Here is a 17,352-nt window from a genome sequence, read left to right on the forward strand (position 1 = left end):
AGGAGTATGACGACCGCTTCCCGAAGCATGGGAGGAAGAAATTGTTTCTCGAGGGCCTCTGCATACACTTCGATTAGTTGTGGCGCCAGTAGCTCTTTGTATGCCTTATAGAACTCTCCTGTAAAGCCGTCAAGGCCAGGGGCAGAAGAGCATCGAAGGGTGTCAATGGTTCCAAGGACGTCGGCCTCGGAAATGGGCTCAGCTAAAAAATCCTGCTCATTTGTTTACAAATATGCCAACGTGATCTCAGATGAATAAGCTTCCTGCGCCAAGGGATCGCACACCTACTTTGGAGGTATAGAGAGATGTAAAATAATCCAGGAATTCGTCGCAAATTTCCGAGCTGTCGGTGAGCATCTGGTTAGTGGAGGAACGCAGCTCAGTGACATAGGCCCTGTTGTATGGAGGCTAAAGCATCTGAGCCATCACCTGTCCAGGTCGCTCGCCCTCGCCTTATCGCTGAGCGGTTTGATATTTGCCTAAATAGAGTATCTCGCAATCTGTAGTATCCATGTATTCTGTGAGGAGGGCTAGACGTTTCCCTGCCGTGTTAGGGTTAAAAGTGTGTGTGGTAGCGTTGTCCAGCTCTGCTAGGTCGCGTTCCAAGCGCGACAGTGTGTTACGGAGATCCTCGAGTACCCCAGCATGCTTAGCGATACAAATGCCACTGAAATATGCCTTGAACCCCTCCCACAAAATCGCCCAGGTGTCAACTGAGCCAGTGTTGATGAGGAAATATTATTCGATGGCCTCGCGCACGTCATTATGGAAGAGGTCATCGTTGAGGGCGCGACATGGGGGGCGCCATTGCCGTTGAAACCCCTCAAGTTGGGGAACCCTAAGTAGTTGATTAATAAGGAAGTGATCAGAATATGTTCTCGGGAGAGTCATGAGTGAATGGACCCAGTTGGAGACACCAGGGGAAACAAGCCAATAATCTATTCTAGTCCAGGCGTTGTGTTGGCCAGCATAATGCGTGTATTCGGTGTGGGATGGTTTGCGCGTGCACCAGATGTTTAAGAGAGAGAATTGCTCGCACAGATCAAGAAGGGCATGGCGCGCTCGCGGTTTAGTGCCGGGGAGTCGGAGGTGCCATCTAATGCGGGATTGAGGAGCAGATTGAAATCCCCCCCACCACTAATAGGACAGGATCTATCTTTGAAAGCTGGGCCTGCAAGGTATGAAAGATTTCAGGGGAGTCAGTGTTCGGGGCATATATACACACCAAAACTGCACTGTGACCCATCAGTGACCCAGTAACAATGAGGTTCCTCCCCTCACTGTCCTTTATAACTGAATGGGGGCAGAAGGGGACCCTTTTGTGAATGAGAATGGCCGTGCCCCGAGCATAATTGCTGAAGTTGACAAAGTATCTGTGTGCACCCCAACTTGAAGCGAAACGTGCAGGGTCAGATTTAGGTAAATGCGTTTCCTGCAGAAAGGCGATGTCCACATTGTGTCGAATAAGATAATGAACCACATGTCTTCTCTTGCGATTATCATTAAGACCCCTGACGTTCCAGGACATCAAGGACATGCCAGAGGGACCATCAGTATTACCCAGCTGAGCCATCTGCTAGTTGCAGAATGGGTGGCGAATACAAGCTCTAACAGTGAAATGCAGACCATGACAGTGCACCAAACGAAAGATCACCACAAATGGCATTACAGTAGCAATTGTCCCCCCATTCACTAAGAAAAAAGCAAGGCGGACCTATAACAGATAACAATACGTGAAATACCTATTGGCTTTACAGTGGAATGCGGAAACCCTAGAACGGTACAACAAAGTAACAAAGAACAAAGGTGTACACCGTGAGGGATGGCAACGCCACGTCAGCCAACCAGCTATTTGAAACGTTACAGATTGATGTATGACATTATCCCAAGACAGTTCTGCAAAAATGGAAAAGGAACAGCGTGGTAGCATTAGCCAGTCCCGGCACCAGAAAAGAGTTTCATGCTTGCTTCGGAGCCACTGTGAGGAGAAGAAGGCGCACCACGGCCTGTGCTTGCCTGAGTGGTGGTCTGCTTATATGAATGGCAGAATTCCTGCATCTCAGAGGGGTTCTCGAAAATGTGAGGTCGGCCATTAACATCAATTCTCAACCGGGCAGGGTATAACATGCCATATTTGAAACCCAAGTTCCTGACGGTGGCCTTGACCCCATTATATTTGCGACGGGCCTCTTGCACCATGATGGAAAAGTCTGGGTACAAGGAGAGTTTGGAGCCCTGCCACGTGGTGTCTCCGCGTTCTCTGGCAAGGCGCAGTGCAGTGTCGCGGTCTTGAAAGTTCACAATGTGGGCGATATTAGGTCTTGGAGGGCAGCCCGAGTTGGGCCGGGGCCCCAATGAGTGATGAGCGCGCTCCACCTCAAAACCGGGAGTAAAGGATTAATTCCAAAACTTATCAGCCAGCAAAGTCTCAACAAAGAGGTCACGGCGACCCGTGGCGGTGGTCTCTGGAACTCCCAGTACACAGATGTTGTTGCACCTGCTGCGCGCTTCGAGGTCCTCGTTCTTGATCGCCACATCTTTGAGGATGCACTCCACATGGTCTAGCCTTTTAAGGGCCTGCGCAGTTCCATCCTTGATGTCCGAAATTCACGCCTCAGCCACGTCCAGGCGACTGTCATGGACTTAAAGTTTGGCCCTCATACTCGTAAGACTCTTGTCCAGGGTGTCAAAGCGTCCATCCAGTGCCTGGAAGCCTGCTCTCATCTCTTGCAAAAGGGAAGTGGATGGGGCGGAGGGGTCGTCAACACAATCCGCACCCTGCCCACCTTTGGCCATGCTGGCGCAGTCCTCGGTGGTCTTTTCCACCAGTTTTTCGAAAGGGAGGGTCTTCTGCTTAGGAGCTTTGCGGCCCATGCCGCAGTGCAGCGAAACAGACGTGGCAACAATAGAGCGATCCCGGTGGTCAGTTGCAGAAAGAGGACAGGACAAGACCAGGAGCCAGCAGGTGAAAGATGGAGGATCAATGCGCAGGATCCTGCGTGACAAAGGAGAAGAACGGCGCCATCCCCGTTCAAATCAGCGTTGCAATTTACGGGCGCCCAAGGAAATGAGCACATAATGTGGAGGACCAGGCGCGATGGAATTTCCGGGTTCAGGGCTTGGTGCTGGGGGGAGGAGGTGGCCCCCGTTCTGGCGAGAAAGGGGCTGGCTGCAGATGGAACAAGAGGAATGAACAAAAGTCCTCAGAGGGTCAGCGCACAGGATGGAGCGCTCAAGAGTGATACTATGTCCAGACTTACAGCAATGTGCGCAGGGGTAAAAGAACCCCATATGGAGACTAGTGGGGTGCTGGTGAGAGGCAAAGCGCGAGTAGCCGATGTCCAAACGGGGGCCCTGGCATTGTGAAGGAAGTTTGCCCTCGTTTTCAAGCCATTCAGGGCGGTAGCGACAGTTCACAGGTCTCCCGCCGTAGGTGTAGGCGAGGTGCTAGGCCCCGTAGCTCTGGGCCTCTTGCAGGGCAGGTCAGACGGCGGCACTGGCTCCCCCCCCCCCCCCCCTCATAAAAGTGTACCAGTATTCAATTTCTCACCCATCACACAATCAAGTGTCTTATAGGCTCACTAGTCTCAAATATTATAATTACACCTACATCAATTAATAGTTTCAGCCTACCCACATTTATAGTTAATAACGTAATGAGAGTATCAGTAAGTATCTACATGATTCATGGAACTGCAGTATGGTAAAACTCCTGAAACACAAGCCTAAGTTTTTGCTGATGTGTTATGGGGACGTTCACATAGGCTTTAAATCTGAGAATTCTGCTCTAACATCTCCCTTCATAGTAGTCATTAGTTGTGGTGCACAAGGACTACAATGCTTCAGAATTTTATCTCTTATAGTGCATTTTTTCAGGCTGAAAAGTTAAGGTGATATTTTCTAGCTTAATGTTGCTGTATGTTGTGTTGGAACCTAAGTTAAGTACAAAAAAACTATGAATTGCCATTTTGTTTAAAAAGTCTGTGTCCCATAAGAAGCTTGCTGCATCATATTTTATTAAATTTCATTGTTTGTTTCTTATCCGGATATGTCAGTTACTTAAAATCTAAATATATTTATAACTTATCCCTACAGATAACCCAGGAAGATATTAAAAAGACTTACGGTGGATCTTCGGGGAGTCGAGGTTACTATTCTAGTGCATTTGCAAGGTCTGTCATTTACATGTATTTATTTATTTTTAGTTCTATTTGGGTTACATTTGATATTTGAAATGGAGGGTTGTGCAAAGAAAGTAGGACTTGGTTTTTCTTATAATTTAGTCTGTATGTTTAAAGAAAACACTTCTGAGCTTCTGAATGCTGTTGCTTTCTTTTTTTAAAATTGTGTAGTGATCTTACCGGAGTCCCGCTCAGTAGTACTTTATAATTCACAATTGGAACTGTGTGACATGAGATGTTTTGATTGTAAGAAAAATTATTTAAAGATATGATTTTCTCAACTGAGGAAAAGGAATTACTATTTTAAACTCACATTTCTTGTGGAGAAATGAAAAATAGTGGACACAGTGAAATAAATACTTCAACCCTCTATTGACACCTGGATTTTTTTCTGTTTCTACAATATTTTTGATTTGACTTAGAGTAGCTTTACTGTAACCAGAGGAGGCCATGCATGCCTGAATTTGGACGGTGTATGCATTGGGTACCAAGCATGCAATGACACTAACTGTCTGGGTCTTGGGCGGTGGCATTATAAAACAGGTTCCTAGAGGATTCCTTGATTGGGAGAACCAGTTGTACTTTGCTTCTAGTGGTACAAAGGTTTTAGCCAACTACTAATTGATTTCTCCTCTTCTCTGTGTGAAACAGAACAGAAATGTGAATGTGCCAGATGCTTTGATGAAAAGTTTGCATGCCAAATGCTTCCTCAGTCGTCCAACTTCCATTGTACAATCCTTATAGGCCTAACTCTCTTCCTTTGTTTTATCTACAAATCCTTGCAAACACATCCAGTATTTATTTTAGACTGGGAACTGACCAATAAGGTCTGCACCTGTTAACAGATTTTCTTATAGGGGTGTGATCTTAGCCAATGTTGCAGTTTCTAAATTTTGTGTTATAAGTGGATATATTATAAAAATTCCTTGAGAAAGGTAATGCTTGACGTGGAATAACAAGATTATTTTAAGTTTTCGTTTCCAGTACACCAATGAAAACTCCACCACAAAGATCACTATGATTTTTCACGCCTTTCTCTATCTCCGTATGATCTCGCAGTGTCTGATGTTGAAGAGGAATGCTGCAAGTAGTTGCATGAGGTTCTCAGTGCAAAAACAGTTGATGCACAGAATGCAGAACAATGTCATACATTCACACCAGTACAGAGATCTAGGCCTAAATCCACCTTTTTTTTTGCTCACCATGCCATTCCAGTTTGAACCCAGCCATATGCAAATCAGTCTTGACCCTGTGCCTCATGGGACCAGTCCAGCCCGAACGTCCATTTGTTTGCTTAGCACTTTTCACCCTACGTGGGATGGGTATGCCCAGACGTGGGTCCCTTGCTCACTGTGCCACTGGATTCAAGCTAGCTTGGCTGATGAAGGGTAATACCCAGAAACCGGTTCCAGGATGCTTGTTTCCGTTCCAGGGAGGACCTGGCTTGGCAGTTCGGTCTGAACTGTTCCCATGAAGCGCAGGGTCAAGACAAATTTGCATATGGCTGGGTCTAAACTGGGGTAGTATGGTGAGCAAAAGAACAATGGATTTAACCCAGATCTCTTGACTGGGGGTGAATGTTTGATTTTTTCAATGTTCCGTCCCATCATTTGTTTGCGAAGTGGTTCTCAGAACAGCACCATTTGGGCTCATTGGGGGATGTTTGTGTCAACTTCAGATCATAACTTAAGTCTAGACCGCAACATAATACAGGCCAATGTTATGTTACTTTCTTTCTATAGGGATTTTCAAACTCCGATAACTCAAATTCTTCTAGATCATCACAAGCCTTTTCTTTGGTAAAACTGTAGCCAATTTTCTTTGCCCAACGTTCTTACCTGTTGAGATAAGTCAAAAACCCTGGATATGTTTCCTCAGGTTTGGAATGGGTGTCGACAAGACATCATTTGCTGAACCTCTAGGAGAAAGATGAAAAGGATGGGGAAAAAATCACAAGAGAGGGCACACTAATTCCCACCACTAATAATGTGAAATTCTAAAAGCCCTCACATTCATAAACTCAACCAGTAAATATTCGGGTTCAGCACTCTTAGTGTCTGCATTGGTCTATACATTTACTATTCTCAATGTTGTGCTAAACTTGTGCTCAGCATATCTTATTAACATGCTTTTAATTAGTCATCGCTGGTGCACTTCTTTCATGCTAATGGAGCCCTAACAGTTGTGATTTGAGAAGACTTCAAACTTATTCTCCTCATTTGAAGATGCACAGAAAAATAAAGAAGGGGTGTGAGAGAAGGGTTAAAATTGGATATCCAAATGAACATCACTAAATGTACTTCTGCAAAATTGAAGTCAGTCACTAAATTAAAATGAAACTGTATTATTATAAGGGGGCCACACCATTTGGTGCATTTACAGTTTTATAAGGATCTAGTTAGGGTTTTTTTCAGGAAGTTGGAAAAACAAAAACTGATGTCTGGAAAGCTTTGATCTGAAAGAAACTCGTTAGTTAGATTCCTTACCTTAGAATATCCCCAGGCGTCAGGCTGGATCCGGAAAGATTTTTTGTCAGCAGTACCCTTGCGCATCAGTAGGCGTTGTCTGCGACTCCGCGTTCGTCGTCGGCGTCGTGATGCCGGGATGACGTCTTCGGAGTACTTAGACGCCGCCCTCGCGTGCTGATTTCAGTTGTTCTTTTTTCCGCGCCAGTAAGCGCAGATCCGGGAAGAGCGTACCCTTCGTCATTTTTTGACTAACCTTTTGGACATATTTGTCTATCGTTTTCGAGTCAACTGTGACTCCTGGTGCCGGTAGGGATGCCCGGGCTCAAGCCGTGTGACGTCTGTCACCAACTGATGTCGATTACTGACCCTCCCACCATCGGTGTCTCTACTGTCTTGGGGCCGACCAAGATGACAAGTCGTGCCCTGACTGCCGGGCCTTGAACTCGAAGACTAGGCGGGAGCGGTCCCGCAAGCTCCTCGAGATCTGGAAGTCGAGGGACCGGTCGCGGAGCTGCAGTCATCACCGCATGTCGGGATCCAAGTCCTCGCGCTCAAGTAAGTCGAGGCATGGTAAAAAAAAGTCGAAGAAGTGACTTCGCACTTCTGACTCCGCTCGCCGGCCGCGCGACTCGGCCGAGGGTTCGGGTGGCACCACCGGCGCGGCTCCGCCGGAGCTGCAGGAGTCACATCCGGCCACTGGGCCTCATGCGACTCCGGGCGAGATTCGAGACTTCCTCGTGGCCATGAGGAGTCTCTTTCTGCCGTCGAGGCCTGCCGGCGTGCCACCGGGCCCCACAGGTCCGACTGGGGTTCTAGCGAGCCAGCGGCTTCGGCCCCGGCATCAACTTCGGTCCCGACGCCGCAGTTCCCCGTGGGCTCCAGGCCTGGATCCCTGTCGACGCCAGTTGACCTCACGAGGCCTCCGCAGGCGCGACCCCCAAGGTGCCGCTCCCGGCGCCGTCCTCGGACGCTGTCCCTAGTTTCAGTCCGGTTCCGGCGTCGGAGCGGTGCCGCTCGGCGCCGTCTCCGGCGTCGATGGGTGAGCATTTCATCTATGACCCGTCGATGGGTGAGCATTTCATCTATGACCCGGCTCCGTCCTTTCTGCCTGTTTACCAGGAGACGAATGAAGGGGAAGACTGGGAGGGGTCTGAGGACCCTCTGGCACAGCAGTGCCAGTTAAGTCAGGACTGGGCAGGCGAGCTGGGGGATGCCAGTGGTCTAGACACTTCGCCTGATACTGGTTTCATCTCTCCTTCTGTGGCTACGGAGAAAGGTGCGACTTATGCTGTGGTGCTGCGCAGGACGGCCCAGGCCTTACACCTGGGGCTCCCTGCAGCGGCCGTGAAGACTAACCTCCACACTGAGGTGCTTCAACCGCCAGTAAGCTCTTTGGAGCCTCTGCTGCAGTTTAATGAGGCCCTCACTGACGTTCTGATAGGCACTTGGTCCAAGCCCTCCACAGTCCGTCCTGTGGATCGGAACGTGGCCCGGCACCACCGCCCAGCTCCGGGCGACCCCAGCTTTCTGTCTGTACACCGCACCCCTGAGAGTCTGGTTATCCAGGCCTCCACGTCCCAAACCGCCTTCCCGTCTGCACCTCTGGATCGAGAATCCAAAAGGTTGGAGCAGTTTGGCAAGAAACAGTTTTCCTCCCTCAGTCTGGGGTTGCGGTCCATTAATACTGCGTGCCTTTTGGGCCGTTACACACACTGTTTGTGGGATACGGTGGCGGACGTGCTGCCCCAGTGTCCAGAGGAGGCCAGGACACGGCTCGCCCAGGCTCTTGCTGAGGGGCGTGATGCAGCACGGTATTCCATCCTATGTGGACTTGACACCACGGACTCGCTGGGTAGAGCGATTGCAAAGACGGTGGCGATTCGTCGTCATGCCTGGCTGAGGTCCACAAACTTTCCAGGGGATGTCCAGAGCACCCTCATGGACATGCCCTTTGATGGCCGTCGCCTTTTTGGCGACAAAGCGGATAGCACGCTGGAGCGCTTTAAGGACTCCAGGGCTACGGCCAAGTCCTTGGGCCTCTCGGCCCAGCGCCAGCAAACTTCTGCTTTTCGCCCCTTTCGTGGCCAAGGAAGGGGCGCCCCTGCACGTTCGTCCAGACACAGGCCGCAGAACTAGCCTCAACATGGTCGCGGACGTGGATTCCGCAGTGGCGGAGCAGGGGGACACAGAGCCGGTCAGTCCACATCTGCTCCCGCAGCATCTGCCTCAAAGCCTTCCTAGTCCGAGCTTTCCGGCCCATTCCACGCCAGTGAGAGGCAGAGTTCGCCGTCACCTGCTCCACTGGCGTACCATCACTTCGTACAGGTGGGTGCTGCAAATCGTCTGAAGGGGCTACTCCCTCCCCTTCGAGGCGACCCCTCCAGCCATGTCACCGCAGTACCACTGCATGTCGGGGGATCACTTGCAACTTCTGCAGGAGGAAGTTACGGCCCTCTTGGCCAATGGGGCCATCGAGCGCGTTCCTGACCCAGAAGTAGGATGGGGTTGTTACTCCCATTACTTTCTGGTTCCCAAGAAGGGCAAAGGAGATCTACGCCCTATCTTGGACCTCAGGAGCGTACATACCTTCCTCCGGAAGGAGAAGTTCAAGATGCTGACTTTAGCTCAGGTTCTGGCTGCCCTAGACCCTGGAGACTGCATGGTAGCATTGGTCTTGCAGGACGCTTATTTCCACATCCCCGTCCTGCCAGCCCACCGGCGTTACCTGCGGTTCACGGTAGGCCACGAGCACTTTCAGTTTACCGTGCTCCCCTTTGGCCTCACCAGTGCCGCAGCTCATCTGTGCAGATTAGGGGTTCCAGTCTTCCCCTATCTCGACGACTGGTTGTTTAAGGCGGGCTCATCCGAACAGTCGTCTCCCACCTCCAGACTACGGCCGGCCTCCTGCATTTGCTGGGGTTCTCCATCAATGTGCCGAAGTCACATCTGAGTCCCTCCCAGAAGCTCCTCTTCATCGGAGCGGTTCTGGACTCTGCTCAGTTTCGGGTCTATCCTCCCGAACAGCGGGTTCGGGATATTCAGGCTCGGATTCCGATCTTTCAGCCTTTATCCCGAGTTTCGGTCAGGATGGCCCTATGGCTGCTGGGTCTGATGGCCTCCTGCATCCTGCTGGTACATCACGCCAGGTGGCGGATGCGGGCTCTACAGTGGGACCTGAAGTTCCAATGGCCTCAACATCAGGGCAACCTGTCCGACCACGTCCAGATCTCGGAGGGCACTGCTAGACAGTTGTAGTGGTGGCTCACGGGTCGCGATTGGGTCAGTGGCAGATCCCTCTCCCTACCCCAACCGGAGCACGTGGTGGTGACGGATGCGTCCCTCCTGGGATGGGGGGGGGGCCACATGGGAGAGGCAGAGATCAGAGGCCTCTGGTCTCCGGCGGAGTCCCGGCTCCATATCAACCTATTGGAGCTGCGGGCGATCTGGCTTGCACTGAAGGCATTCCTTCCCTCTGTCCGGCGAAGTGTAGTGCAGGTGTTCATGGAAAACACCACTGCCATGTGGTATTGCAACAAACAGTACGGGTGGGGTCGTGGACCCTTTGTCAGGAGGCTCTGCGCCTCTGGACATGGCTGGAACATCAGGGCATCACCCTGGTGTTTCAACACCAGGTGGGCTCTCTGAACGCCAGGGCGGACGAACTCAGCCGTCGGTGCATGATGGATCACGAATGGCTTCTGAACTCGGACGTGGCGCAAGGCCTCTTTCGGCAAGATCTATTCGCCACCGAAGAGAAGGTGCAATGTCATCAGTTCTGCGCGTTGGAATTTCCAAGGCGGCACTCGCTCGGAGACGCTTTTCGTTGCGAGTGGAGTTGGGGTCTGTTATATGCCTTTCCGCCTATACCACTTCTGCCTAGAGTGCTGAAGAAGGTCAGGCGCGACCGGGCCCAAGTCATCCTTGTGGCTCCGGATTGGGCACGAAGATACTGGTATCCCGAGCTACTCAGTCTGTCAATCGATCCCCCGATTCAATTGCCTCTTCAGGAGGACTTTCTGTCGCAGCAGCAGGGGATGGTCCTCTACCCGAACCTGTCCAGCCACCACCTCCATGCGTGAAGATTGAGGGGCGGCAGTTGATGCCATGTGACTTGCCTCCTGAAGTCTGTGATGTCATTCTGGCAGCCAGGCGTTTCTCCACTAAAACGGTATACGCCTGCAGGTGGAACAAATTTGTGGCATGGTGCACAGCAAAGGCTGTGGATCCCCTTTCCGCCCCTCTTTCTGAGGTTCTCCTCTTTCTTCTTTCCCTGGCCCAGCAGGGCTCTGCTCTGGGCACCATCAAGGGATATCTTTCAGCTGTTTCTGCCTTCTTAAGGCTTCCTGATCAGCCTTCTCTTTTCAAGTCCCCTGTTGTAAATAGATTCTTAAAAGGCATTACTCACATGTTTCCTCCTGGCCCCTTTGTAATGCCTCAGTGGGACTTGAATCTGGTGTTAACCTATCTGATGTGCGCTCCCTTTGAGCCACTTCATAACTGCCCTCTTCATCTTCTGACTCTCAAGACTGCTTTCCTGGTTGCCATCACCTCTGCCAGAAGAGTGAGTGAGCTCCAGGCTCTTTCTTCCAAGCCTCCTTTCCTCTCTGTCCCTCAGGACAAGGTTGTTCTGAGGACTCGCCCTTCTTTTCTTCCTAAGGTGGTAACTGCCTTTCACATCGGGCAGTCCGTTACCTTACGCACCTTCTTTCTGCATTCCTCGAAAGAGGAAGAGAGGCTCCACCGTCTGGATCCAAAACGTGCGCTCTCCTAACTGGATCGCACAAAACAGTTCCGGGTGGACGACCAACTCTTCGTTGGCTACGTGGGCGCTAAGAAGGGGCGGGCAGTGCACAAGCAAACCATCTCTCGGTGGGTCGTTTTGTGCATTAAGGTCTGTTATTCCTTGGCTAAGAATGATCCTCCTGTGGGTCTGAGGGCCCATTCCACTTGGGCCTCAGCGGCTACTACTGCGTTGGTACGGGGAGTCCCTCTGCAGGACATTTGTCAGGCAGCAACGTGGGCCTCGCTGCACACGTTTGCCAAGCGTTACTGCTTGGACAGCCAAGTGCGGGGAGATGGCTTCTGTGGCCGTTCCATTCTCCAAGACTTCCTGGTGTGATCTTGGTTAGCAGACCCACCACCGGGGTTGGTATTGCTGGGGTATCTATTCTGAGGTAATGAATCTAACTAACGTGTTTCTTTCAGATATATTGTTACCGAAGGTAGGTAACTTGTGCATTAATCTCAGCCACTGCTAATAAGTCTTGCCAGATCATAGTCAATCTTTTTTTACCCGTTATGCCACTCTTGACTGTGACCAGCCATATGCAAATCATTCTTGGTCCTGCTTTAGTAGAATTGGTCTAACCTCAGTGTCGGACCATGTCTCCTCCTTATAGGAACACAGGCAATCCCAGACTAGTTTAAACTTTTTAGGAGTCTTTGGTGAGATTCATCTTCAGTCCAATGACCATGAGCATGGAATCTGTCTTGGTATAACTGTTGTACTTGGGTCACCTCAATTAGTAAAATAAAACAGTAATGGGTGTAAAGCTTAAATTAGTCTCAGCCATTGGAAATTATTGAGGCTGAATTTCACTCCATTGCATTTTTGAACATTATACGCTATAGGCATTGATCAGACATATGTAGATCAGTCTTTGTGGGGCTCCTTAAGAAGAGTCCAGCTCTTCTTATGAAGATTCCCTCCAGATGGGAACCCTACCATCTTCAAAGCAAACATGATCCCTCTGGCTAACATCATCTGCGCGCACAACATCAACTTTGCCCTCCTGTGCCGACGACAGACTCCTCCTATTCACCCTTTAGGATAAGACCCCCCCACACAAAAAACAAGTTCATCGCCTGGATGGGGGAATCGTTAACTGAATGAAAGACAACAGTCTCAAGCTTAACACCGACAAGACAGAAGTAGTTATTTTCAACAAGAACACCTCTCCATGGGACTCCAAATCATGGCCGGCCAAACTCTGACCTGCACCCACACCACGAACCTCTGAATAACCATTGACACTAAAAATGGACGTGACCCCACAAGTCATCGGCCTTCACTGTATCCTGCTTCCACACCTTTAAGTTGAGGAGCAAAAAATCCCTCCTAAAAAGCACTATAAAAACTGTTACTCATGCTGTAGTCACCAGCCAGTTGGACTACGGGAACACCCTCTATGCTGGAATCACCAAGTAACTCAAAAGTCTACAAACCATCCAGAACTGGATTTCTTTGTTGGGGAAGGTAGCCTATTACCGGTAGATCAAACTATGTACGTTGTGTGCCAAGAACTACTCTGGCAATGTGTGCTTTTTAAGACCAAAATATATCTAGCCAATTTTTTTATTTTTATTTTGATCGAGGACCCAACAGCTTTGCCAACAAAAGGTTTTGCAAAAAAGCAGGACAAGACAAAAAACAAGCATTGATAAAGCTGAAAGGCTGGCAGCCAACACCCGACATATTTGCTTGGCCAATGCTTGTTTTTCCTGGTAGTCCATAAACATCTGCACAGGATAGCTCATTTTGAATATATGAATAATATATTTCATCTGAAAAGCAAAAGTATGAGCTCTCTGGAATTCTAAGTTTCTCATGTTCTTTTAATCTGCTTGCAAGTATGTTTTCTAGACTGCCTGATTTATTGAAGTTTTCAATGTTGAATCTTTTTTTAATGAAATAATATTTATATTCCTAGTTGAGCATCTCATTCGGCAACCAGCTCAAGAAACATCACTTACCACCCTCTGCATGTGACACACTGTTGAATTAGAGGACATACTTACCTCGTTCCCATGAGACCATTACAGCAGTTTTGTCTAATTGCAAATACAGCTGTCCAATTTTGAACTACTTTGATCTGTGAGGAGAAAACAAGTCTTTATTTGAAATTTGAAATATGTTTGTGATGTAAAGATAGCTTCAGATTAAGTATTTATTTTGTGTTCTATCCTCTCTTACTAATCCAGATGTAGGTAGGAGAGAACATTGTGAACTGAGTTTTTGCCAAATTTAAAATCTTAACTTCTGGTACCCAAACGATGCATGTTGTTCAAGAAACCATTTTGATAGAGCTCAGCTAAATCAAAACTAGTCATTTCGTGCAAAGCCTAGAATTGCATATTTATACACCAGTTCACTCATAAAATGGATCAATTCAATTCAATATTTTATTAAAGATTAGGAACTCCTTAGAGGTTCACATAAAAATTCATTCATATTATTACAAGAATAAAACATGACAAAACTCATTCCACAAACCATCATACAGTTATCAGAGGCCTGCATTGGCAAGGCTAGAATTCCTTCAGATAACATCATTCAATATTATCAGTTATCCCAATCCTCAAAATAATGAAGCTTTTCAACAATAAAGCTGTTAAGCTCACGACTCAGAGGCCCAAGTCTACTATATAAGATAAGGTTTGCTTAGGACCGTATTAGACAATAGCGGGTACATTCAATCAGTTGTGCAGCAGCACTTAGCCATTTCGACAGAATATTGCATTTAGAATTAGCAGCATAGGGATTGAAGTAACAGAGCATATCCTAAAATGTGCAAAGGACAGTAAGTAGCAGCCAGTTCATATGCAAAATGGAGTCCACAATTCAGCTTCAGCTAAAAATTCAATTTGGAATTAGCAGCAAGAAAAAGGAGTAACAAAGCATATCCTAACATGTGCAAAGAGCAATTCAATAGCACCCAGTTCATGTGCAAAATACATCCAAAATCCCAGTTCAATTAAGTTTTGAAATTAGCAGCAAAAACATAGTGGGAAACGAACGCAACATATCCCATTTGTGCAAATAGCAGTAAATAGCCACTCAATGTGAAAAATACAGTCTGACAAAAGAGAAAATACTAATATTTTGTAAGATGACAAACAAGGGGGTTAACCACCCAGTTAAAAGAATGTGTAAAAGATTTTAAATATATACATAAACTCCTTAAAATAATCAAAATGTTTTACACACACTGCTTTGTTTTGGGGACAAAAAAGATAATCTGTGGCTGGAGCTACATTTTTAACACAATTTTGTAAAAACATCGACCAAAGCCATCGATGACGACTCGAAGCCAGTGCTGGAAAGGCAAGCCAGACATGGTCCAGGGTCTGAATGCTCAGTTTACACATATTACAAGTTTTTCCATTTTTCTAATTCTGGGGCCAGTTTGCTGTCAAGTCGTTTAGGGGTAAAAGATTCATACGACATAAAGTGAGCAAACGTCCAGTTCCGTGTTCTAAATTCCAAAATAAATATTTTTGTGGAATTCTCGGTGAGTTTGTCCTTGCTATTAGCTTTAATCTCTTTAGAATTACAGAATTTAGTATCTCTATCACAGCTAACTTTGCCACTTGATAAGATGGGTCAAAAACTTCACGGTCCCCAATTTCTTTCACTTTGCTGAATTTAAACGCTACTCATTCAAATGTTGAGACTTAGGTCACACAGAACGTTATGCACCTTAAAAACCGTTTTAAACTGAGTCTTGCAACTTCTGACAGACTTGGGGGTCCTTTTCCTTGAAAGGACAGCGGTACTGGGGATCTCCTGTGAGAATAAAACTAAAACCAGGCGATCATAAAATAAACGGGGCAACCACAAGTGATAGACTGCTACTTTACTCTTTTTCTGTAAACTCTGAACTTTCCTTTCTGATAGCTAAAATCCGTTTTTGGGCGAAATTCTCAAATTTCTCATGTCTAAAGCATAATTGTAAATGTAAATCTACACACGGGCAATTTCACTTCTGTCTTCATACAACCTTGCCCAGCACTGCACCAAAAAGATATACGTCCACTGAAAAAAGCTAAATATTTCTAGTTAGGTGTTGGAATGAGACCGAAACTAACGTTAAAAAACCTCCTCTCACTAAAATTCCGAAGTTACAGTTTAATGAACTAACTAGAACTTTCACCCCCATCATGCACTGCTTATGCACGCAATGAATAATGGGGGCGGGCGCAAGTTATACTTCTTTAAGTATTCCACTGTGTTGGGTTTTTGTCAACGTCCGCTCATGTCTCATTCCAACACCGAACTGTCACTTTAGAGATATATATATAGATAGATAGATAGATATATTATAAAAAATCAAGACATTACTATTTTGCAATTCGCAAATAAATGGTAAAGGGGATGCTGTAGTTATGCAGGTGTCTCTCTCTTCAAATATTTTTATCTTATTTAAAAATACATTATGCCTCAAATTAAAAAAATTCATCTATCTCCTCTCCTTTTTTACCCACTGGTTTCATACCTGTATTATCATCTGAATTGTGGCATCGTATTTGTCAGGAACGGCTTTAAATTCAACAGCTCTTATTCCAACAAAATGGCATTCCAGAGTATCTCACTTTTGCCTTGAATACAAAAAGCTAGGGCTCTAGTTGTTCATTACAGTTGACTGACAGACATCTGTTAATGTTGTGAGTTAATGTTTCTTTCTGCATTTCAGAATGTTTTACTGAAGTGGGTAAGAAAGATATTTGAGAACTCATAGAAAATGGGTCGCTATTTTAGCTTTCTAGAGCACCAACCATAATTTTTATGACAAAGTGAACCCCTTCACTTCGGTAATCCTAAAGGGAATACTAGCAGTTTTACATTTTGATTCCTTCAAGATGGTGTTTGTGTGCCACTTTTGTCATAAATACAGAATGTAGGTCTCTAGTAGTTAGAATACTGTGCCGAAGCTACAGTAGAACACTGGGAAATCAGCTGACCGGCTGTTGATGCTGTTATATTCCATACCAGACTGTATTCTCACATGACTGAGTAAGATAGTGCACTCTCATTTTAGCTTCTGGAGAACCTTCCAGAACCTCGATGAGAAAATCAAGAGAAAACAGTTTTCTCTCATACGTGGTACATCGAACCTTAGCTGCAGCTCCTCATTGTTCAGTGTAAAATCACATGAGGAATAACAAGAATGCCTAAAATTAGTTTAACACCACCAACACATGACTTGTACTGCAACAAAAAATTGTTGGCAACTTTTGTATGTGCTCCTTTTGTAACGCTGGAATAAAAAGGCATTTCAGCGAGAACCGTGTCGGAGTCCAGTAATGACTGCCACAATATGTGGTCCATCTTTTGGTCAGCCTGCCAAGCCCCCCACCCCATTGGGCATCACTGTGTGCTCACCTTGTGTGGCAGGTGGAGGGAAAACACACAGAACTTATCTTCTTATCCAGCCACTCTGTTGTTCTGGCCTTGAACTAGAAACAAAAGAGAAGAGGTTGAAAGGGAGAAAGAACGAGTTACAAAGAGTCGGGAGGGAAGAGGAGACACAAAAGAAAGACTTCTGTTTCTCCTCCAGGACTTAATCTTGGAAGGTGAAAGAAAGAAAGGAGTAGAATAGTCCCAAAGGTGACAGTGAAGAGGAAAGTGGAGAGACGAAGCACTGTTGTCCAGCGGAAGAGACCATGGAGCCAGGAGCGTGGACTCAGAGGGAGGAGTGAACTTTAAAGGATCACCACAAGAGGAGGGCTCACAAATAGCCACTGCACTTCCTCGCTGGCCAAGGGACCGGAGAGGTGCCTTGCTCTTGCCACGCTCCTGGATAAGCATGGCTTACACAGGTGGATTGTCGTTTTTGCGAATGGAGTTGGAGGTAAAGAGGGGCAGAGGTGGAAGTGGTGAAAGCCAGGAAAGGGAAAGGGTTGTAAAGGAAGCGGACGCCTGA

The 17,352-nt window shown here is 47.2% G+C and overlaps 1 protein-coding gene across 4 annotated transcripts in view; it reads left to right on the top strand.

The window, feature by feature from the left end:
- The window catches only part of USP47 (ubiquitin specific peptidase 47), a 1,403,064-nt gene that overhangs the window by 638,625 nt on the left and 747,087 nt on the right, over nucleotides 1-17,352 (top strand). For all 4 annotated transcript variants that reach the window (XM_085648190.1, XM_085648191.1, XM_085648188.1 and 1 more), the window contains one exon: nucleotides 4,096-4,172. In XM_085648190.1, coding sequence (XP_085504316.1) covers nucleotides 4,096-4,172 — 77 coding nt within the window. The remainder of the gene's footprint in view (nucleotides 1-4,095; nucleotides 4,173-17,352) is intronic.

Source organism: Triturus cristatus, chromosome 3_2 (genome assembly GCF_964204655.1).
Source record: "Triturus cristatus chromosome 3_2, aTriCri1.1, whole genome shotgun sequence".
NCBI classification, from domain to species: domain Eukaryota; kingdom Metazoa; phylum Chordata; class Amphibia; order Caudata; family Salamandridae; genus Triturus; species Triturus cristatus.